Source organism: Panthera tigris, chromosome X (assembly GCF_018350195.1).
Source record: "Panthera tigris isolate Pti1 chromosome X, P.tigris_Pti1_mat1.1, whole genome shotgun sequence".
In the NCBI taxonomy this organism is placed as follows: domain Eukaryota; kingdom Metazoa; phylum Chordata; class Mammalia; order Carnivora; family Felidae; genus Panthera; species Panthera tigris.
In genome coordinates, this window is record NC_056677.1 from 112359086 (window position 1) to 112382678 (window position 23593).

The 23593-nt window shown below is 43.7% G+C and overlaps 1 protein-coding gene across 5 annotated transcripts in view; it reads right to left on the reverse strand.

Annotated features, from left to right (window-relative positions):
- Window positions 1-23593, reverse strand: part of ARHGEF6 (Rac/Cdc42 guanine nucleotide exchange factor 6) — a 102234-nt gene that overhangs the window by 20604 nt on the left and 58037 nt on the right. For all 5 annotated transcript variants that reach the window (XM_007098485.2, XM_015544877.2, XM_042975157.1 and 2 more), the window contains 4 exons: window positions 23006-23100; window positions 19939-20034; window positions 18187-18309; window positions 1174-1312 (listed from right to left, as the gene is read on the reverse strand). In XM_007098485.2, coding sequence (XP_007098547.2) covers window positions 1174-1312; window positions 18187-18309; window positions 19939-20034; window positions 23006-23100 — 453 coding nt within the window. The remainder of the gene's footprint in view (window positions 1-1173; window positions 1313-18186; window positions 18310-19938; window positions 20035-23005; window positions 23101-23593) is intronic.

A 23593-nucleotide genomic window follows, 5' to 3' on the forward strand; every position in this document is an offset into this window, starting at 1 on the left:
TTAAAACCTCAAAACCTTTCCCCAGACACAGGAAGAGCAACTAGGGTAAACGCAGCCTCCCCCAGAGGGCCCTCCTCTCCCACCCACACCACCTCCGGCGCCCATGCTCGATGGCTCAAGGACAATTCTAGAAGCTATCCCTGTTGATTGGTTTTTAAGAAAAGGATTGGGCCTCTCGATGAAATAATATTCAGTTATCAGGCCTCGGTGCAAACCTTAATATTCAAAGAAGATTATAGCTATGCCACGGCTGGGGCAAGCCAACTAGAAGTTTATAAACAAAAATGTGAGGGAACTTTGGTGTAGATCTACGATGCGTAGACAGATAAACTAATATTGGACCCGTCTATGAATCTTTAAGGAAATACCAGAATCTTCCAGTGTCATCCAGGGTCAGAAAGCTGAGTGATCACAGGGCTGTAGAGATATCGACCCCTGTCTAGAGTGAAAGCGGTATTTCTATTTTCTGACGTTTTGCTCTGTGTGTCTCCCACAGTCAGGTTGGTTCATATACCGGAACAACGGAAGATCTTGGTCGATTTTGATTGAACTGCCGTCTACAGATGAAGAAAACCTAAGTCAACCGGTTAGCATGGGCTTGAGAGAAGCGGCTGGACCGAGAAGGGGAACGATCATGAATATTGAGTAGTAAAGGAGGTGGGACCTTTGGTTATAAGATGAATAAATTCTGGGGATCTAATGCGCAGCGTGGTGGTCACAGTTTATACCACTGTGTCGTATACTTGAAATTTACTGAGAGTCTATCCTGCGTGTTCTCATCCTCTCTGTGAGGTGATGGAATTCACTTGCTCTGGGAATCATTTTACAATGTATACATATATTAAACCATCATACTGTAACACTTTAAAACTCACAATGTACAACCTAAATATACACAATTTTTATTTGTCAATCAGACCCCAGTAAAAGTGGGAAGATTAAATAAACTAAGTAAAACTTTAAAAAAATCTCCAGAAGGGGGAAATAAAGGAATGCTCCCCCCCCCCCTTATTTTGCTGCATAATGAGGAAAACTAGAAGCCCAGGGAAGTGGGAAGATTGAATCAGGTAAAATTTGAAACCCAGGCCTTTTCTGAATTCCTCGGCAAGCTTAGTCTGGAAGGAGACTGGCTGCTTCTTCCAGAGCACAGGCCCATGCGTGGCCTTCCCTTACCTCCATATGGCGTTCCAGCTCTTGCAAGAGAGTAACGTACTTTTCCAGTCGCATGAACGGTTTGCTGAGGCTGGTTGTTAAAATGAGGATACCTGGGCTGGACGCACCTTGACTTTCCATAAATTGTTCCAGATCATCGCTAGAAAAAGAACGAACATGGCTTTGCTATTGCTTCATGTTCTATGCAAAGAATTATCAGCCAAGCATCATTTGCCTATATTTCGTACAATATAAAACCAAATAGAAGTTAGTCGCGCTAATCCAAATGCTGTCCCATGCACGTCAGTGCAAGCGGCGGAGGGGCGGACAGAGGGAGACACAGAGTCCAAAGCAGGCTCCAGGCTCGGAGCTGTCAGCACAGAGCCCGACGCGGGGCTCGAACTCACGGACCGTGAGATCATGACCTGAGCCGAAGTTGGACACTCAACCGACTGAGCCACCCAGGCGCCCCAACATCCAACATACGGTTTTAAAAAGTATTTTCTCAGTCGCCGCAAACATTCAAGTTATTGGCTGGTCAAAGGCGCAGGGTAGCGACTCACCACATGCTCCCTATCACCGGGCACCCACTCATAATGTTCAGAATCAAGTTGAAAATTTGGATAGCTGCGTGTTTGTGTGACTAACCACAAAGTCACGGAGCCTAGGATCTGAAACCAGTGCAGCAGGCGACACAGACAATTCCCATAAGGCAACAACTCGGTTAAAAGAAAAAGGCTATTCATATGTTGTGAACTGTGCCCAGGAAGCTCGTGCTTCTTCTGCTTTTTGCACCGTCTGGATTGTCTCCTTTCTCCCGGCGTGATATTGAGGCCTGGGGCTGAAAGATCATTTTAATATTCATTTATGCAAAATGAAATTAAAGAAGGACACCCACTGCCTACCTGCCAGCCTATTCTGAAACTTCTGCTTATTACTTGGCCCCTTTTACCTCTTTGCTTGCCCGGGCGTATCCAATCAGTCTCGCGTTTATTCCTTTGCATTCCTGCTGCCACTGTCTTGCTTCGGACCTTTCTTTCATCCCATCTGGTTCACTCCAAGAGCCCAACTGGTCTCCTGGCTTCCGGGCCTTTTTGCTTCCAAGTCGTCCTGCAGACCACGGCTCTAAGCCTCTTCCTTTCTCACTCAAGAACCTCTGCTTGCCTCCAAAACCAAGCCTTAACTTTGTAGACTCCTACTGGTCCCACCAATCTTTCTCATCACCCTCGATCACGAACCTTCTCCTACAAAATGACCTACTTCCTTGTGTTCAAGGAAACTTGGGGAGGGGATGCATGGCAGGTCACCCCTATTAATAGACACCGTCCCTCCTTGGGCTTTTGTGAGTGAGAGAGAAAAGGATGGCGTTTCAGCTGATGTCCCAGGAACATGCCGTGCAGGGAAAACGGGCTGGGAGTCACTGCCTTAACGGAAGCTGGATCGCATGGGAGAGGTCACACCTGACAATCCACACGGAGTACTGTCATCGGTTGTTGCAGTCTGGCCCCCGAAGCCCCTGAGAGGAGAGAAGTACCCTGACCTGCAGTCATAAAACAGGCCTGGTCACCCTGGATCGCTTACCTAGCCTCAGCTGACTCATCTGTACAACAGAGATAAAACCCACTTCCTAGGGGCGCCTGGATGGCTCAGGCGGTTAAGCGCCCGACTTAGGCTCAGGTCATGATCTCATGGTTTGGTTCGTGAGTAACGGTTCGGTTTATGAGTTGGAGCCCCGCATCAGGCTCGCTGCTGTCAGCACAGAGCCCCCTTTGGATCCTCTGTGCCCCCTCTCTCTCTGCTCCTCCCCCGCTAGCCCACGCTCTCTCTCTCTCTCTCTCTCTCTCTCTCTCTCTCTCTCAAAAATAAATAAACATTTTCAACAAAAAACCAAGGGGGCCTGGGTGGCTCAGTCAGTTCAGCGTCCAACTTTCGGTGTCAGCTCAGGTCATGATCGCACAGTTCGTGAGTTTGAGCTCCGTAGTCGGGCTCTGCGCTGGCAGTGAGGAACGGGCTTGGGATTCTCTCTCGCCCTCTCTCCCTCCGCCCCTCCCCAACTCCCGCTCACGCTCTCTCTCAAAATAAAGAAATAAACTTAAAAAAAAAAAGATAAAAACAAACAAAAAAAACCCTACTTCCTACTAAAATTCTGAAGATTCGGTATTGGGGTTTAGAAGGCTACTGTTTCATGCTAAGATCTTTGCACACATTCATTCTTATTTAATATGGATGCCAACACTTCAAAACAGATGTTATCCTCATTTTACAGATGAGAAACCTGAGATTCAGGAAGAGAGAGTACTCCTAAGTAAGTAGCTAAGTTGGGGTTCATGCCCAGGTCTGAGGTCAAAGCCTCAAGTCTTTCCATGATGCCACACTGCCTCTGTACAGAAAAGTAGTTTGTAAACTTCAGCCTGAAAATGCATCTTTATTACTATTATTACTATGCCAAGGCAAATACCTTGCTAAAATCACATCTTTAAAAACTACCATTAAGCTGTGATTTCCAGCTTAATGGAAACTCAATTGATGTGAAGTTTCCAACCAAGAGCACAAAGTGCACAAGGAGGTTTAAAAATTCATTACATAAAAAATATAATTAGGAAAATAACTTGAATTTGGAGAATGCATCTGAGAAGAAATGTAATTTAGAGAAAATCACTTTCCTAATTTCTTTTCAATTTGGTAAACAAGTCTTTCTGTGACTACAGAATTGCCCGCATCCTCAATATTCTAACTCTAATTGATACAGGGGTTACAACAATTAAAAGCAAATGCTAGCATGTACTTTGTTATTACTTTCCGTGCAGCACTCCAACTTCTAGGCTTGCTTAATATTATAAGAGAATTAAATTTTTTTTTCCATTTAACATGAGATCATCGGCTATCAGGAAGAAATGAACATTTGACGAGTGCAACGGAAGAACAAAATGGTCTTAATAAAGCCACTGCCCGTTACAATTAATAGGTCCTAAAAGACACATTTTACTTAGCCCGATAAATTTAATGCACAAATTAATATCATTATACAAAAATGAAACACTCAAATATATATTGTGATACCAAAGAACAAGCTGTCTTGAAAATGCAGTTTTTAACTTTATGCAGCCTATTGGAAATGTCAATGGGTTGACTTGTTTTTCAAGCTTAACATGTTCTGTACACGTGATACTATAAAACACAAGCAGTTGTCAAGGTATGGATGCTGTTTTAGACTCAACATATAGTGTACCTCACAGAATGCATGGTGGATGGGGCTCTGGGACATTCTGGGTTGGGCTGGAAAGCTCCAGAAAACTATCTTACCTTATAGTACCTATACAGAGCTTAACCACATCATATAAGAGCGTTTCTGTGGAATCTTTGCAGAGATTTCTACTTTGTTTTTTTTTTTTAATTTTTTAACGTTTATTTATTTTTGAGACAGGGACAGAGTGTGAGCAGGGGAGGGGCAGAGATAGAGAGGGAGACACAGAATGGAAGCAGGCTCCAGGCTCTCAGCTGTCAGCACAGAGCCCGACGTGGGGCTCGAACCCATGAACCGTGAGAACATGACCCGAGCTGAAGTCGGACGCTGAACCGACTGAGCCACCCAGGCGCCCCAGAGATTTCTACTTTGAATGATGAGAGGTCTACCTAGAGCAGCTGGAAAAGGATCGGAGATCTCCCCTCCACAGCCCCCTCCTTCCCACTCCCCTTTCGTGGAAATCACTCTGTTGGAGGCCCCGGGGTGGGGGTGGGGAGTCTGGCCAGTGGAAGATCCCAGGGATGCCGCTCAACTGGGCTGGGTGGATCCCTATTATTCCTTTTTCATTCACCTCATCTCACAGACCAGGCTGTCTGCTTCTTTTTTGTTCCCACCACTTTTTTTTTTCTGTCCAGTCTCACTTGACCCCTTCCCCGGTTCCTCAAAGACACAAACGGAACAGAAGCTACTTTCAGAATGTTCCCAACGCTCCTTGTCCCGAAGCAAATACACAACACAGTTCTTTGGGTTTTTCTCAAAGTCTTCTATTGCTGACAACATGGTAAACAGAGGGTGAAAACTCACAAGAGGGAAAGGGCCCAGCGGTGTTTGTCGCTGCAATGGAGACAGAAGTAGGTAGGGTTCAGACCTGTCTTAGCGCTCATTCTCCCATCTCTTTGCTCTCTCTTTAAATCCGGGCCCCTCTCTCTCGTCAAAAGGATGGGAGCCACACCAGAGCGCGGGAGAGAAGTGGGTATTTTTGTAAGGGAGAGGTTAATCCCAGGAAGAAGGAAGAGCTTCAGTAATAAGCCTGAAGGGGAGAGAGAGGGGAAATCCCAAAAGACCTCAACCAGGGGATAACAAAAGACTGGGGCAGCCATTCAAATATATGTAAATATGGGGACACATCAAGGTGGGGGTCTGCCTCTATATCCAAATTCAGGTAATACATTACTGCATTTTTCACCAGGTGCTAACACGCCATGAATTTTAAAGCCTTAGACCTCATGGCCCATTGTCAGGCGCATTTCTGGTATGATACTGCCACCTGCAGGCTGAAAGGGAGAAGTTCGACTGACTGGCCTGCCCAGGCTCCAGGGATTTTCCAGCGTCTGACCATCCACAGATTCGGCAGGCAAAGAACAGAAACCCACCAGAGTCCTTATTTCAGCTGACAGCTTCGTCTAAAACAGGATTTTAGACTGAAATTTCTGGAAATTTCATTCAACTACGCCTCGCCTTTACTGTGTCAGCATAAATCGCCACAAAATGCATGTAAAACAGCTGAGATTATGTTAGAACCACGTCTGGGGAAACCCCCCAAGTATTTCAATTTAATTTTCACTCCTTACATGCAAATCAAAGGTTCGATAAAAATTCCGTTCTATGGGACTCCAATGAGTCCTCCATCATTTCAAGGGATAGTATAAAATTCTCAAAAAACATCACCAACCCAAAGGAAGCAAACCGGATATAATCCCCCCCCAAAAGTTGAGAACCTCTAAATTAACTATGTGACAAACTTTAAATCATAATGTTTGAAGGAGTTTCTACGGTTATGCATAAAACTGAATTCCTAATATGGGGAAATGCAGTCAGTAACATTTTAACACACAGTTACAACAGAAACTTCTCTGAACACTACAGAAGTCTGCTACTTGAGGCACACTGTTTCTGGAATTGCTACTCTCAGGTTAAAAGGAAAAGAATATGTGCTCATAAAAATGGTAAGCTAACATGAGGGGGATCTCTTTTTTCCATGTTTAGTTTATATTTGAGAGAGAGAGAGAGAGAGAGAGAGAGAGAGAGAAAGCAAGCAGTTAGGGGGCAGAGAGAGAGGAAGATACAGAATACGAACCAGGCTCCAGGCTCCAAGCTGTCAGCACAGAGCCTGACACGGGGTTCGAACTCACAAAATGTGAGATCATGACCTGAGCTGAAGTCAGACACTTAACCAACTGAGCCACCCAGGCGCCCCAGAGGGATCTCTTTTTATTGGTATTAAAAAAATTGCCCTTTGGGCACCTGGGTGGCTCAGCTGGTTAAGCGTCCAATTCTTGGTTTGGGCTCAGGTCATGATCTCACAGTTCGTGAGTTCAAGCCCAACGTTGGGCTCTCTGCTGTCAGCGCAGAGCCTGCTTTGGATCCTCTGCCCCCCTTTCTCTGCCCCTCCCTTGCTCGCACTCTCCCTCTCTCTCTCTCTCTCAAAAATAAACAAACATATAAAATTTTAAAAAAAAAGAAATTTGCCCTTTTACACACAGGATGTTTATGTATCCGCCACAAGAAAAATGTCTCTGAACCATTTTTTTTTCTTTATTGAAGATGGGTGGTAAAGTATGAGAGCGTTCCTGGAAATGACAGAAACAAATCCAGGACTGAGGTCCCCTCCGGTGAGGGAGGGAGAAGCAGGAAATACGAGGGAGCACACACACAGAACTCCAGCTGCAGCTATATTTTGTTTTATAAGCTGAATGGTGGCTACCTGGATGGGATTTATTTTATCTCTGGTTTTTGTGTGCTGGAAATATTACACACCTTTTTTCTAAAAAGGAACTAGCAGCTCGCAGCAGATGAATAAAGTCGAAATAAGGGGTGGTGACAACTACCTTGGTTTTGCTTTAAATTTGTTTATTTTGAGACAGAGAGAGGTGGGAGGCAGAGAAAGCGGGGGGTGGGGGCGAGAGAATCCCAAACAGGCTCTGTGCAGTCAGCACAGAGCCCAATGTGGGACTCGATCCCATGAACCATGAGATCAGGACCTGAGCCGAAATCAAGAGTCGGACGCTCGACGGACTGGGCCAGCCAGGGGGGGCCCGAAGCCAGAGACTTTGGTATACATTACTTCACTTAACCCACAAACCTGCAAGCTGGTGGAAACTATAAAAGCAACCATTTAAGGTCTCTAGAAACTGTCCTAATGGCATAATGATAAGTGAAAAAATATGTATTCGAGAAAACATTCTTATACTCACACAGAACGGGGAGAGTTCATGGCCTCTGAGCCAGGACCTGCTCCCCTCACCTCTCCTTCCTTCCCAGCTCAGCCTGACAGAGACCGTAGTGGCCAAGAAGACAGGTGTCCCTCTCCCCTTCGCTTCCAATCCAAGGACACCATATCTCACTAGCATATCTCATGTGCTTCAACGTTGAACTGAAAAAGCCAATTCCTGGCAAGGGTGGCTGAGAGGCCGGAGGCTTCTTTCTGTGCTCAGCACCCCCACAGACATAGGGAGGGGGCTCTACCCCAGGAGTGGCAGGCTGAAAATACCGGGGCCCCGCACCCTCACCCCCACTCACTGTTGGGCACAAGTTCTGTGCGGGGTGAGGCAAGCAGAGAAGGGCAGAGGCTAGTGCCCTGCCCAGACCACTGGCACAAAGATTATGCCAGGGGAGGAGGGCAGCCTACAAGAACAGAGGGCTCTGGAGCTCTCCCCAAAGGAACTGGTTTTAGTTGAAAAAGAGCGTGGGGAGGGGAGCGGGGCTGGCTCCGTCGGTAGAGCATGAGACTCTTGATCTCTGGGTCATGAGTTTGAGCCCCACATTGGACACAGAGCCTACTTTAAAAAGAAGAAAGAAAGAAAGAAAGAAAGAAAGAAAGAAAGAAAGAAAGAAAGAAAGAAAGAAGGAAGGAAAGAAAGGAAAGAAAGGAAGAAAGGAAGAAAGAAAGAAAGAAAGAAAGAAAGAAAGAGAAAGAAAGAGAGAGGAGAAATCCAAGCCTAAAGGCTCTTGCAAAAACAATGAAGATTTTGGTGGTGAGCAAATGAGAGGGCGCTGGCAGCTTTTCTTAATTAAGAGCAAGAATGTAAACCATAGGCCACTGAGGTCACTAGACACAACCAAGGAAAGAGACAGCTAAGAACGGTCAGAACAAACTTCAAAGACTGGTCTCAAAAACAACCCCTGCGTGAACTTAATTGGATCAGATGACAGATCAATTTATGCCCCCAGGGAATTGTCAGAAACATTAGAGCAATCAGCTGGAAATCAGTGGATCTGGCGCTAAATCAGCTGGATGTGGCATTAAATTGGGGTAAACAGCTTAACAGGAAAATCAGGGAGAGATGGCCAAAGAGAACCCCGCTAAAACCACTGTCATTTCGGGGTGACTGTGTGTGCATGACCAAGGCTGTGCCCTCTGAGGCGTGACCTCAGCGGATGCACGCTGTGGGCAAAACAGACCCCACTAAGACAGTCCAGTCAACTCACTAAACAAACAAATAAGCAAACAACAACAACAACAAAAACACCCCCCTCTAAGAGGGGAGAAAAGAATCCGTATCCAGAGTTGCTAAATCTAAAATTACATAAAGTGCCTAGTTTTCAAAAAAAAAAAAAATATGTACGACACTGGGGCACCTGGGTGGCTCAGTTATTTCAGTGTCTGACTTCAGCTCAGGTCACGATCTCGTGGTTCGTGGGTTCAAGCCCCGCACCGGGCTCTGTGGTGACAGCTCAGAGCCTGGAGCCTGCTTCGGATTCTGTCTCCCTCTCTCTCTGCCCCTCCCCTACTCGTGCTCTGTCTCTCAAAAAATGAATAAACGTTAACAAAAAAAATTTTTTTAATGTAACACACAAAGAAAAAGGAGTCTGTGACCCATACACAGGAGATAAAAAGAGACAACAGAAATTGTGAGAGTGACAAAATGTCAGATTTAACAAAGACTTCAAAGTAGCCATTATAAATGTGTTCTAAGAACAAAATGAAACCATGCTTAAATAATTAAAAGAAGCTATAATGACAATGTCTCATCAGAGAGTGTCAGTAAAGAGATAGAAATTATAAAAAAAGAACCAAATGGAAATTCAGGCTATAAAGTACAATCATTGTGGGCCGCCTGGGTGGCTCAGTCGGTTAAGCGTCCGACTTCAGCTCAGGTCACGATCTCTCAGTTTGTGAGTTCGAGCCCCACACTGGGCTCTGTGCCGACAGCTCAGAGCCTGGAGCCTGCTTCATATTCTGTGTCTCCCACTCTCTCTGTCCCTCCCCCAGTTGCACTCTCTCTCTCTCAAAAAAAAAAATAAACATTAAAAAAAATTTTTTAAGTACAATAACTGAAATTTAAAAATTCACTAGAGGTGCTCAGTGGTAGATCTGAACTGGCAGAAGAAATCAGTGACTTTAATGATAGATTGGTAGAGAATGCAATCTGAGAAAACAGAAGGGGGTTAAAAGAATAAAGAAAATTGAGGGGCGCCTGGGTGGCTCAATCGGTTGTGTCCGACTTCGGCTCAGGTCAGGATCTCGTGGTCTGTGAGTTCGAGCCCTGCATCGGGCTCTGTGCTGACAGCTCAGAGCCTGGAGCCTACTTCACATTCTGTGTCTCCCTCTCTCTCTCTGCCCCTCCCCCGCTTGTGCCTGTGTGTGTGCATGTGTGTGTGTGTGTGTGTGTGTGTGCGCGTGTGCGCTCTCTCCCTCTCTCTCAAAAATAAATACACATTTTTTTCTAAAAAATTAAAATGAAGGGCACCTGGATGGCTCAGTCAGTTAAGCCTCTGACTTTGGCTCAGGTCACGATTTCGTAGTTCATGAGTTCAAGCCCCACATCTGGCTCTGTGGTGACAGCTCAGAACCTGGAACCTGCTTCGGATTCTGTGTCTCCCTCTCTCTCTGCCCCTCCCCTGCTCTCTTTCTCAAAAATAAATAAACATTTAAAAGAAAAAAAGAAAAATGAACAAGCCTCAGAGAAATGTGGGACATCTTTAAGCACAACAACACGTGCATCATGAGAGTCCCAAAAGAGAGAATGAAGCAGAAAAATATTTGAAGAAATAATGACTGAAAACTTTCCCAAACTTGAGGAAAATGTTAATCTACACATCCAAGAAATTCAATGAATTCCAAGTAGAAAAAATGCAAAGAGTTCCATATATAAATTATCGTAAAAATTCTGAGAGACAAAAGCAAAGAGAAAATCTTAAAAAGAGAAAGAGAAAAACAATTCATGGTGCGCTAGGGAACCTGAATAAGATTAACTGCTAATTTCTCATCAGAATTAATAAGGGCGGGGCGCCTGGGTGGCTCAGTCGGTTAAGCGTCCGACTTCAGCTCAGGTCATGATCTCGTGGTCCGTGGGTTTGAGTCCCGCGTCGGGCTCTGTGCTGACAGCTCAGAGCCTGGAGCCTGTTTCCGATTCTGTGTCTCCCTCTCTCTCTGACCCTCCCCTGCTCATGCTCTGTCTCTCTCTGTCTCAAAAATAAATAAACGTTAAAAAAAAATTAAAAAAAAAAAAGAATTAATAAGGGCAAGGAGGCAGTGAAATGATATACTCAAAGTAAAGAAACAAAACTGCCCACCAAGAATTCTATATCCATCCAAACTATCTTTCAAAAATTTAGGTGGAAAAGGGGCACCTGGGTGGCTCAGTTGTTTAAGCATCTGGCTCTTGATTTCGGCCCAGGTCGTGATCTCTCAGTTTGTGGGTTCGAGCCCCACATAGAGCCCTGAGTAAGACTCCATGCTGACAGCACAGTGCCTGCTCAGGATTCTCTCTCTCTCTCTCTCTCCCTCTCAAAATAAATAAATAAACTTAAAACAAAATTTAGGTGGAATGAAAATATCCCCCAATAAACAAAAACTGTAAGAACTCTTTGCTGGAAGACCCACCTTACAAGAAATACTAAAGTTACGTGATAAAATCAAGTAAATCCAGATGTAAATTCAAATCTACCTGTAAGAAGAAGAGAGATGTAAACCGACCTATCATAAAAGACAGTAAAAATACATATGTCTCCTTCTTCTCTTAACTAATGTAAAAACAATTGCATAAAGCCTGTAACATATAGAAATGTAATGTATTTTACAACCACAGCACAGTAACTCAAATCCACAGGAAGAAATAAACACATAGTAAACGAGAATGTTAATGTAACTGATGCTATAAATACATCCTTGCCCTCTTTTCTTCTCTCGTTTTCATTATTACACATAAAATAATACTTATAGCAATATACTATTGGGCTTGTAACTTACAGATGTAATATGTATAACAATTGTAGCCCAAAAAGGGAAGAGGAAACAGAGTTATACCAGGAATCACATTCGTATATCTCACTAGAATTAACTTAGTGTGACTTATAAAGGAGATTCTGATAAGATATATATGGAAAGCATCAGAGCAACTACCAAAGAAAGAATTCAAAACAAAACAAAACAAAACAAATCACTGAAGGACTTCTGGTTTCAGCTCTGACATGTAGAGTTCGGAAGGCATCATTACTATTCTCCCAAGTAAAAAACTAATTGAAAAATCAATGACTTTTCTTAGATCTACTAGGAATTGGGATCACAGGGAAACCACCACCCCCAAATCTGGAAAGACAGGTAAATACAGAGACTTAAAACAGAGATATGTTTCCCTGAAGGACAAACCACTGGCTCCAGTAACTGGCAGAAACATTCAAATGCTAATTTTAAGAGTCTGTTGGGGCCCGGAGCCTGCTTTGGATTCTGTGTCCTCCCCCAACCCCAGCACTCTCTCTGCCTCTCCCCTGCCCATGCTCTGTCTCGCTCTGCGTGTCAAAAATAAATATTAAAAAAAATTGTTTTTAAAGAGTCTAAGTGTGGACTACCTGGACAATTAAAAAACCCCCAGCAACTCAGTCTCAGGATCCAAATATTTTTGTGGGTTTTGCATCCAAGGGCCCAAGCAAGTTCTCACGGTAAAGATCAGGGGAAAATCCTCTCGTGTGCTGTTCTTTACACTTAAAAGTTTGTTAAGGGGCGCCTGGGTGGCTCAGTCGGTTGGACGTCCGACTTCAGCTCAGGTCACGATCTCGCGGTCCGTGAGTTCGAGCCCCGCGTCGGGCTCTGGGCTGACGGCTCAGAGCCTGGAGCTTGCTTCCGATTCTGTGTCTCCCTCTCTCTCTGCCCCTCCCCCGCTCATGCTGTGTCTCTCTCTGTCTCAAAAATAAATAAACGTTAAAAAAAATTTTTTTTAAGTTTGTTAAGAGGACAGATCTCATGCTACATGTTTTTTATTATTTTTTTTTTTGGTCACCATAAAAATAAAAGAGAAAAAAATTAAGTAGAGGAGAAATAAAACTGCCCCAGGCACACAAAAACTGAGGGCAATTATCGCCAATAGACCACCTTTGGAAAAATTGTTAAAACAAGTTCTTCCGAGAGAAGGAAACTTGGATCTACATCCAAAAGGAAGAGTGTTGGGTTGCCTGGGTGGCTCAGTTGCTTAAGCGTCCAACTCTTGATTTTGGCTCAGGTCATGATCTCACAGATTGTGGGATCGAGTCCCACATCGGGCTCTGTGCTGACAATGTGGAGCCTACTTGGGATTCTCCCCGCTCTGTTCCTGCTCTCCCCTGGCTTGTGGGAACACTCTCTTTGTCTCTCAAAATAAATAAATTTTTAAAAAGGAAGAGTGTTAGAGAATAATAAATGCAGGTAAAAGAAAACCTTTTCTTCTTCTGATTCTTCGTGGATCTAATAGATAACTTTTAAAAGTAATAATAGTGACAATATATTAGGTGGTTTTACCTTATGGAAAAATAAAATGAATGAGCACAATGTTATAAGAGATGAGGGAGAATTGAGAATACTCTTTTATAAAGTACCCACACTACCTATGAAATGGTAAAGTGTTATAGTGAAAGTGCTGTTAGATTAGTTATAAATGGATATTATAAACTCTAAAGCACTAAAGTTTTTTTAGAAGTATAATATGCTAGGAGAGAAGATAAACTGAAATCATATAAAACATTTAACTAAAATCAGAGAAGTCAGTAAAAGCGGGGAGGGGGGGCGGATAGTAAAGAAACAAAGAACAAGTGCAATGAATAGAAAAGTTATAAACATGGTAAACATGAATCTGACTATATCAATAAGCACTTTAAATGTAAATGGTCTAAATACACCAATTAAAAGACAGAGACTGTCAGGGTGGGTTAAACAACAAGACTCAACTGCATATTGTCTACAAGACACAGACAGAATACAAGGAAAAGGATGCAAGAGATATATCATATTAACGGTAATCAAAAAAATAGCTGGCTTCAGGGCACCTGGGTGGCTCAGTCAGTTGAGCATCCGACTTCGGCTCAGGTCATGATCTCTGGGTTTCTGAGTTCGAGCCCCACGTCGGGCTCTGTGCTGACAACTTGGAGCCTGGAGCCTGCTTCCGATTCTGTGTCTCCTCCTCTCTGTCCCTCCCTTGCTCATGCTCTCTCTCTGTTTCTCAATAATAAATAAATGTTAAAAATTTTTTTTAAAAATGCTGGATTAGCTATATTAATTTCAGAAAAAGCTGATATCAGAATAAGGAAAATTATCAGGGATAAAGAGGAAGCATTACATAGAGATAAAAGGGCCAATCCCCAACAAGACAAAATAATCCTTAACATGAATACACCTAAGAAGGGAACATCAAAATACACAAGGCAAACATTGATAGAACGGACAGGAGAAATAGATAAATCCACTATTATGGTTAGAAACCTCAACATCTCTCTATCAATAAACAGATCCAGCAGATAGAAAATTAGTAAGGATATAGTTGAATTGAACAGCACCATGAATCTAGTGATCTAGTTGACATTTATAGAATACTTCATCTAATCACAGCAAAATATAAATTCTTCTCAAGCTCACATGCAACATTCACCAAGATAGACCCAATTCTGAGACATAAAACACAGTATAACAAATTTATAAAAATAGAAATCAACAAAAGGTGCTGGGACATTAGACATCCACACACAAAAGAATGAAGTTGGACCCCTACCTCATACCACATGAAAAATTAACTCAAAAATAGATTAAACAGGGGCACATAGGTGGCTGAGTCGGTTAAGCATCTGACTCTTGGTTTCAGCTGAGGTCATGACTTCAAGGTTCATGAGTTCAATCCCCACATCGGGCTCTGCGCTGACAGCTGTGGAGCCTGCTTGGGATTCTCTGTCTCTCTTTCTCTCTCGGCCCCTCCCCTGCTCACTCTCTCTTTCTCAAAATAAATAAATAAACATCTTTTAAAAATAGATTGAAGAGCTAAAGGTAAGAGATAACACTATAAAATTCTTAATCAGGCAAAAATCCTCATGACTTGGATTAGGCAATAGTTTTTTTTAGATAGAACACCAAAAGTGCAAGCAACAGAAGGCAAATTCGAAATTAAAACTTTTGTGATTCAAAAGACACCATCAAAAAACAAACAAAAAAGGACCCCATCAAGAAAGTGAATAGAAAATCCACAAAGTGGGAGAGAATTTCTGCAAATCGTATATCTAACAAGAGGATATAAAGAAGAATATATAAAGTGTTGCAAGTCAACAATGAAAAGAGGAATAACCCAAATGAAAAATGGGCAAAGGATTTAAAAAAAATTTTTTTTAATGTTTATTTATTTTTAAGAGAGAGAGACGGAGTGCAAGCAGGGGAGGGGCAGAGAGAGAGGGAGAAAAGGAGGCTCCAGGCTCCGAGCTGTCAGCGCAGAGCCCAATGCGGGGCTTGAACTCACGAACCGTGAGATCATGACCTGAGCCGAAGTCGGAAGCTTAACCGACTGAGCCACCTAGGCGCCCCCAAAATAGGCAAAGGATGGAGGTACCTGGGTGGCTCAGTCGGTTAAGCGTCCGACTTCATCTCAGGTCATGATCTCAGCGTTCATGAGTTTGAGACCCGCATCGGGCTCTCTGCTGTCAGCGCGGAACCCACTTCAGATCCTCTGTCTCCCTCTCTCTCTGCCCCTCCCCCACTCACTTGCGCTTTCTCTCTCTCTCTCTCTCTCTCTCTCTCTCAAAAATAAGTAAACATTAAAAACGAATAAAATAGGCAAAGATCTGAATAGACATTTCCCCCAAAGAAGCTATACAAATGGCCAAAAAGCCCATGAAAGATATTTAACAGCATCCTTCATCAGGGAAATGCAAAGCAAATCACAATGAGATATTACTTCACACCCGTCAGGATGGCTACAATCACAAACGCTGATGATAAAAAATGGCGGGAATGAATATAAATTGGTGCAGCCACCTTGGAAACCAGTCAGACAGCTCCTCTAAAGGTGAAACATAAGTTTTCATATGACCTAGCGATTTCACGCCTGGGTGTCCACCCCAGAGAAATGAAAACATATGTCCACACAAAGACTTGTAGCTAATGTTCATAGAGGCATTATTCACAATCCATATGTCCACCACCTCGAATGGAAGAACAGTATGCTGTATATTGCATATAGTATATTGTATATTGTATGCTATATATTGTGTATCTAAACAATGGAATCTTTTTTTTTTTTTTTTTTTTTGGTGATTTAAAAAACAAGGTACTTAGGGGCACCTGGGTGGCTCACTCGGTTGAGTGCCTGACTCTCGATTTTGGCTCAGGTCATGATCTCACGGATCCTGAGATCGAGCCCCGGGTCATTGGGCTCCAACAGGGTGGAGGCGACTTGGGATTCTCTCTCTCCCTCTCTCTCTCTGCACCCCCCACTTGCATGCTCTCTCTCTCTCTCTCTCTCAAAAATAAATAAACTTAAAAAATTAAAAATTAACAAATAAAGACCAAGGTGCTAACAAGTGCTACAACATGGATGAACCTGGGAAACATTACGAGAAGGGAAACAAGCCAGACCCAAACGGCCCTGTGCTGTGTGAGTCCACTTAAATGAAATGTCCAGAGTGCCAGCGAGTGCCTGGCGATTAGGATGGGTTTGTTTCGGGAGTGATAAAAATGGTCTCCAATTGATTGTGGGGATGGTTGCACAACTCTGAATATGCTAAGAATAATTTAACTGTATGTGAATTCGAACCCAGTAAGCCTGGTGTATAAAAAAGGAAGTGGTGATGTTTTATTTCTTAAGCTGGGTGGTGTGTACCATGGGTGTTCACTTTATTGCAATTCCTTAAATTTGCATTTAAGTTATTCTTTGTAGGTAAAATATATATCTTAACAAACATATCTGTTTAGAAGTCTGGCAGACCTGGGTTCTAATTCTGACTCAACCGCTTAACGGCTACGGGTTCTCGGGCAGATTCCTTGACCTTCCAACGTCTTATCTGTAAAGCAGAGACGGTAATAATAGTAATTCCCTCATAGGCTCTTACATCATGTGCCTGGCACACTATCAGTGCTATTATTAGCTAATATTAGCTCTAAGGAGTTGAGCCACTTGCCTAAATAACTCAGATTCACGGCTCCGCTTTCTTTAAACGTCAACTTCCGGGTTTGCTATTCTACAAGAATTCACGACGTTGGTCAGGAAATAAAAACTGACCTTCGAGTAGGACCCACTGAATTCTACCTTAAAAATGTCCTTACTTAACAGCTCTATGAAGTCAATAACGCTTCTAACAGAGCAGGACAAAACCCAAAATTCCGCCACCTCCGAGGGTTGGTGTTGACTAGTGTTCCAGTCTGGCTCCGGGAGTTCAAGTCTGAGCCAGATTGAGAGAAGAATATTCCTTTTGGCCATGAGCAGTCTCTACAACTCCTATCCATTCTGAATCTAGTCTCCAGGTTAAGTCCTGAGAGACTCTGTGTGTTGTACTTGCTACTGTCCCCACCACGTCAGATTTCTAGCACATGATTTCAAAGTTCAAACGGCATCTTTAAACCTATCGTACAGGGGCACCTGAGTGGCTCACTTGGTCAAGCACCTGACTCTTGATCTCGGCTCAGGTCATGATCTCATGGTTCATGGGATCGAGCCCCATGCTGGGTTCTGTGCTGACAGCGCAGAGCCTGCTTGGGATTCTTCCTCTCCCTCTCTTTCTGCCCCTCCCCTCCTCGCTCGTGCGCACGCTCTCTCTCTCTCTCTCTCTCTCCCAAAATAAATAAATAAACTTACAAAAAAGAAACCCACCATACAGCGTGCTGGCCCAGATGAATGCATCGGTAAATGTGTCAGGGACAGGGAGCCCCAGGGTCAGGAGGGGTAGGAGAGAGAAGCATTTATCAAGGTCCCTTGCGAGGCCTCTGAAAGGAGATACTATTCTGTTATTCGCCATGAATCTGAAACAATTTCTAATCCTGTACAATTATTATCACAGCCCAATTGCATAAAGTACCTGCCAGGTAGTTCCCACCACTCGTGCCCTTCCACCCTCCATGTTAGTAAATATCTGCCTTCCAGTCACAGCGCTGCTTGAGACGTCCCCCGCCAGACAAAGGGAAAGTGAAAACGAGATGACCCCTGGCACTTGAGCTGTTTGGCAGCAACTCAGAAAAACCATTCATGGGGGCACCGGAAGACTACACCAAAGGATCCCAATGGAGTTTTGCTTCAGGAAGGCCTTCCCTGAGCCTCCCCTCCCCCCACACTAAGCTGATACCATGTTGCACAGTCTCACACCATCCTTTTCATTACCCTTTTGTCCTACAACATGGTTATGGTGTTTGATTTCACGTCTGCATTGCTCTCAAGAGTCTATGCTCTGAGGGGAGGGACTTCCTCTTCCTTGCTTACTGCTGTATCCCCGCCAGCCAGGACAGGACCTTGCACACAGCAGCTGCTCAGTCATCAAAAGTTCAGCTGGCGACCTTGGACTTCCAAATGAAGCAGTCCCAGGAAAGGATCTCACTGTAAAGCAGCCTATTTGGGGAAATGGTAACAATTTACCTGTGCTGTGTGAGTACATTGACAGCTGAAGGGTGATTTGCGCAGTAAGCCAGATACATAGATTTAAAATGAGGCATGAGGTTCAGTAGACAGCCTCCTACTTTGTGTTGGTTTTCTGGGAACCTGTAAGTAAAACAGATGAAACACAGAACGTAAACTAATAAACGCAATAAAGGAAGATGGCTCCAATCAAACCTGGCAACGTGCAAACCTTTGGAATTCTTTTGCCAAAATTAAAAGAGAAACTATATTATAATCACTTCCTCCATGAAATGTAAGCTCTTGACCACCAAACACAGCACCAATGCATAAGGTCAGGTACTTACCTGGAATTACAAAGTAGGGTGTTTTGGGTTTTTTTTTTTTAAGATATTTATTCAAGGGCACCTGGCTGGCTCAGTCGTTAAGCATCTGACTTGGCTCAGGTCGTGACCTCATGGTTCGTGAGTTCCAGGACCACATCGGGTGAGCTCGAGCTCTGCTTTGGGTGAGGCTGCCTCTCTATCTCTGCCTCTCCTGGGATTCTCTCCTTCTCTGCCTCTCGCTCACTTGTGCCTCTCTCTCTTTCTCAAAAAAGGTATTTATTCAAATTATAATATTCAAGTTTTTGGCCAGGCACACACAAAAATACTGTCGGCTAATTTATATGAAGTTCAAGTACAGACACAACTAATCAACTCCAAGAACGACATATCACAAAAGAGTATTATGTAGTCTTAGTGACCTGGTGGTCCCTAGGCAGGATGGCCTCAAGATTTTTTTAATTAATTTTTTTTAAGTTACAAGCCACCTGTTTTTATTTGTAGAAAAATCAGAAAAGTGCAAGAAAGAAAAAATATTACCCAGAACCCCACCATTCGGGGATTATAATAATTTTGGCATTTTCCTTGGACTTCCTCCTACCTCTTTCTCTATAAAATGGAAAACGAAGATTACAAATCTAGTTTGTGATCTGCTCTTCTCAGCTGGTGACTTCTCTTCCCTCATCAACAAGCTGGATCCCTATGCACATTGAGGATGGCTCCACAGGTCTCTTTGGTGTGGGCTCTTACCATCTTCCTTCCTGGATGACCACCCGTGTCCCAGAAAGCTCAAGAAACAGGCAATCCCTCCAGTTTCGCTATAGACGATGAAAGCTGCCAACTTCTCCAAGATACGCTGCTTGGAAAATGAATCTTGCTACAGAAATATACTGCCTGATGATCATTACAGCCCATTCCATAGTTGAACACTTCAACCATCGAGCGAGCCATCAAATATGTATTGTGGTTCACACAAAGATATACTTTCCTTTCCCCACTTCTTCAAGTTGCAACTGTTAATATAACAGATAAGATCCTGGGTGTGATTTAAAGAGAAGCAGCAGCTTGTGCAACCAAATGAGTCATCTGACTAATTTTCCATTCGCAATGTACAAAAGAAAATATCTAATCAATGTCAAAGGCATCATCTGCGGTCGATCGAGACCGTATTTGGCTCTTACACTGCCCAGGAGCAGTAAAAGCAATACAATTTTTCAGTAAAGTCAGGAACAATTTACTGCACGTAGAGCCCTGATATATACAACTAATGGTTTGGCCCTGTGAATGCCACCACCTAGCGTATTTTCTCTGTACCGGGACCGTTTATCAGAGTTGTAACAAATGAGTAAACATAAAATGCCCTTAATCTAAGACAACAGTTAAAAGGAAAACAAAACACGCCAAGGAAGCGATGTTGCTGGCTATCTTGATGGCAATATGTGACACTCACTTTGAACATTCTTCCAAGGCTTGGCAGAGCGTCTGTTGAAATGAGCATACTTCCTCAAAGTTCCCCAATAAAGATGTAAACTCCACAGTACTCAGACTGGAAAAAAAAAAAAACATACATAGTTTCAGTGGCTAGAATTTAAGGATGATTCTAGTTATCTATCTCTGGTCTAGTGAGCTGATGATTTGCTAATAACTGGCAAAGGGGACAAGGGAAGCAACCCCTAGATTTTAACTTTCGCTTTTTAATTTACACCAAGTCCGTGTTCTTAAACAACTTGTAAAAGCATCTTTACTCGGGGTGCCTGGGTGGCTCAGGTGGTTAAGCGTTGGACTCTTGGTTTCGGCCCAGGTCATGATCCCGCGGTTTCGTGAGTTCAAGCCCAGCGTCGGGCTCTGCACTGGCAGCATGGAGCCTGCTTGGGATTCTCTCTCTCCCTCTCTTTCTGTGCCCCGCCCCCCGACGCTGTCTCTGTCTCTCTCAAAATAAGTAAATAAACTTAAAAAAAATAAAAGTGAAAGTGTCTTTCCTTGATTTTCTTTTCCTGCAGTAAGAATAATGATCGTCAAGCAAACGAGGGTTTATCAAAGCCATTTAGGCATTTTACAGTGCAACGAGTGAACGAATTACAACTGCATACTATCTAAATATCTTAATAGGCAAAATGCATCACAACGGGGGATAAACGTAAAGCATTTTGAGTCTTCTAGAGCTGTTGGGAGAGCAATCGAAGGATAGTATATATGCTCGCAGAATGCACAGGGGAAAAATCACAAAACCCAGTTTCTCCCAATTTGCAATGCTCATAAATCAACGAAAGGAAATGTTTAGGAGAGGAGGTCCAGGAGAAGAAACTAGTACTGATTTGTCTGTGGAGTGGAACGGAGCAGAAAAGGCAAACAGAACAGTTTTATCCAGAGCTTCCGCGCTGTGACTTCTGTCCATTCCTCCCCTACCAGACAGTACGTGGTAACAAGAAGCGCCAACCACACTCACTCGGCACTTAACACGGAGGCGGGCATTTCACACATAACGCATCGTAACCTGCCCACAATTTTATGAGGTAGGGACCGTTGCCTCCGTTTTTAATTAATTTTTTAAGTGTTTTTTTTTAATTTATTTCTGAGACAGAGAGAGACAGAGCATGAGCAGGGGAGGGGCAGAGAGAGAGGGAGACCCAGAATCCGAAGCAGGCTCCAGGCTCGGAGCTGTCAGCCCAGAGCCCGAGGTGGGGCTCGAACTCACGGACTGTGAGATCATGACCTGAGCCGAAGCCGGACGCTTCACCGACTGAGCCGCCCAGGCGCCCCTGTTGCTTCCGTTTTACAGGTCAGGAAACCCAGGCACAGAGAGGTCCAGCAAATCGCCCGGAGTCACAAAGCCAGTGAAGGGTGAAGCCAGAATGCCAATCAAAACGTTCTAGCTCCAGAGTCCATGCTCTTAGACCGTTTGGGGGAGGAGGCTTTTCTGAAGACTTAAAGGCCTTTCTTCTTCATGTATTAATACCAGGGGCGTGTTTCCCAGAGAGTCATTTTTGCTGACAAAGAAAAGGAACACCCAAACAAACGCTACCCGAAACCCCTCGGGCATAAAAAGCTGCCAGCTTCTCTGCCCCCATCGCCCTCCTGAACCACACGCTGGAAAACCCCTATGATGGGGAGTCAAAAGCAAAACCTTCAGGCAGCCAGCTTCCCTTTCCTCTTACTGTTTCCAGCTTGCTAATCAGTCACTCCTTCATTTGAAATCTCACCATCTCCCCTCCCAGGGTCACCGCCTCCGTGTCCTGCCTCTGCCTGTCACCTCCGCGAAACGGAAGGCACATGTTACTGGTGGCAGGAGGCACAGTGGGTCGAGCGTGGCCACTTCCTGGCTGCGTGATGGGTACGGCAGTAAGCCCTTCTGGACTTGAGTTTTCTGTGTTCAATGGAGATGGTGATTTCTTCCCGGGCGCTGGACCCAGTGATTCACTGGGGTTCCTTCCATTCAGCTCAAAGAAGCATGATTCACAGAATTCACTTCGTGCTTTACATAATAATAACAAAGGACACTTTGTTGTTGATCGCGTTTAAGCTCTTACAAAACATAGGACTATAAAATCCTTTCACGCTGGAGTAATATTCCCATAGTGCCGTGGAAAATTCCCAATTGGGAAATTCAGCCAGGCTTTACGCCTTAGCAAACATGATGTGGAAAAAAGGGAGAAAAATCGTGAAATATATGAAACATATTTCCCTGACTGAAGCCCAATACTTTAGGCAGCTGTCCAGCAAAAGTAAACTCTTCCCGAGGAAAAAGAGGAGGCTTTTGTCCCCCATTACATGGGCCAACTGCCACATTTTCTATTTGACTTATAGATCGTAATCTCCAGTAAAGTGTAATCAAGTAAGATATAAACACAAACAAATGCAGTTAGCCACTGTTTAATATGCTATTCTAGAAGCACACACACACACACACACACACACACACACACACACAAAATGAGCGGTCGATATTTTTCTTTCACGAAGACTAAGTTTTCAATTCCAGCCTCAGACAGTCACTTCGAAGACCGGAATAAGGTTTGAATGTTTTGTTTAAAAAAACAAAAAAACAAAAACATTTTAACATCTCTATCGTTCTCTTTTTGCCCGGCTGAAATACAGGCTTGAAGCGCCCTTATGAACATTCACAAAATGCCACACTCTTTCCGCTCTCAGACCGCGGGAAAGAGTTTCTGCCCTGGCAAGAAAAGGTCACGGGGAGCACAAAACTTTCCAGTTTACATGTTTGCTGCATAGAAACACCAGCAGGCCCTCTTGGGGCGAGGTAAAACCGCATGTGTCGCTTTTAGGATGTACAAGATAAAAACTGTGACAGACAAATGCGGATCCGCTCATTCCTGCCAAGCTCTCCAGCAGCAACATCTTGCGTAATTTCCGTTGCCTTGACCGCGTTTCTTGGCAACCTGTGATCTGTGGAAATTCTTCTAAAGGGCAAAATCAATTATTCAGTGACATAAGAGTAATGACTCGATGCTGACATTATCTTGCTTTATTTAGCAACGGGTTTAAAACGTAAATCTTACTTGTTATTGGCCTGCAGGGGTCTTAAGTAAGTGACAAGTAGAGACTGAAGTTCTTTAGCATAATCCTTTTCGGTGTCCAAAATGTTCTGTAACACCTGTGGAGAAACAAAGGTCAGGGTCTTGTATTTGTCAGGACAGTCCCAGCTAAGAAAGAGCTTTTAACCAAATTATGAGGCTAGCACTGTAAGTGAAAAGCACAAAATCTGAATGCCCTTTGTTTCATTCTAGCAAACTATTTTAATGATTACGGTTATATTGCATAAGTCATATGAATACAATTTTTCAAAGTCACCCATAACCGGAGGGGCCTGGCCATTTACACAGTACTGTTGAGAATGCTTTTGTCTGGGTACCAATTTGACAGTAAAATATATTTAATAAAAAAAGAGAGAGAGAGAGAGAGAATGCTTTTGTGTGCTTAAATCATTGATCCTCGGGAAAGGGCTCAGTTAACTAACAAAGGATCGTTATTCCCATTTTATGGAGGAGAACGTTGAGACCAGCCGCCTTAGAACGCGCAGATTCAATGTCAGGATAATTTAATGAAAATGGACGCCAAATGCCGTCAAGTGTCTTTATGTTTTTGGC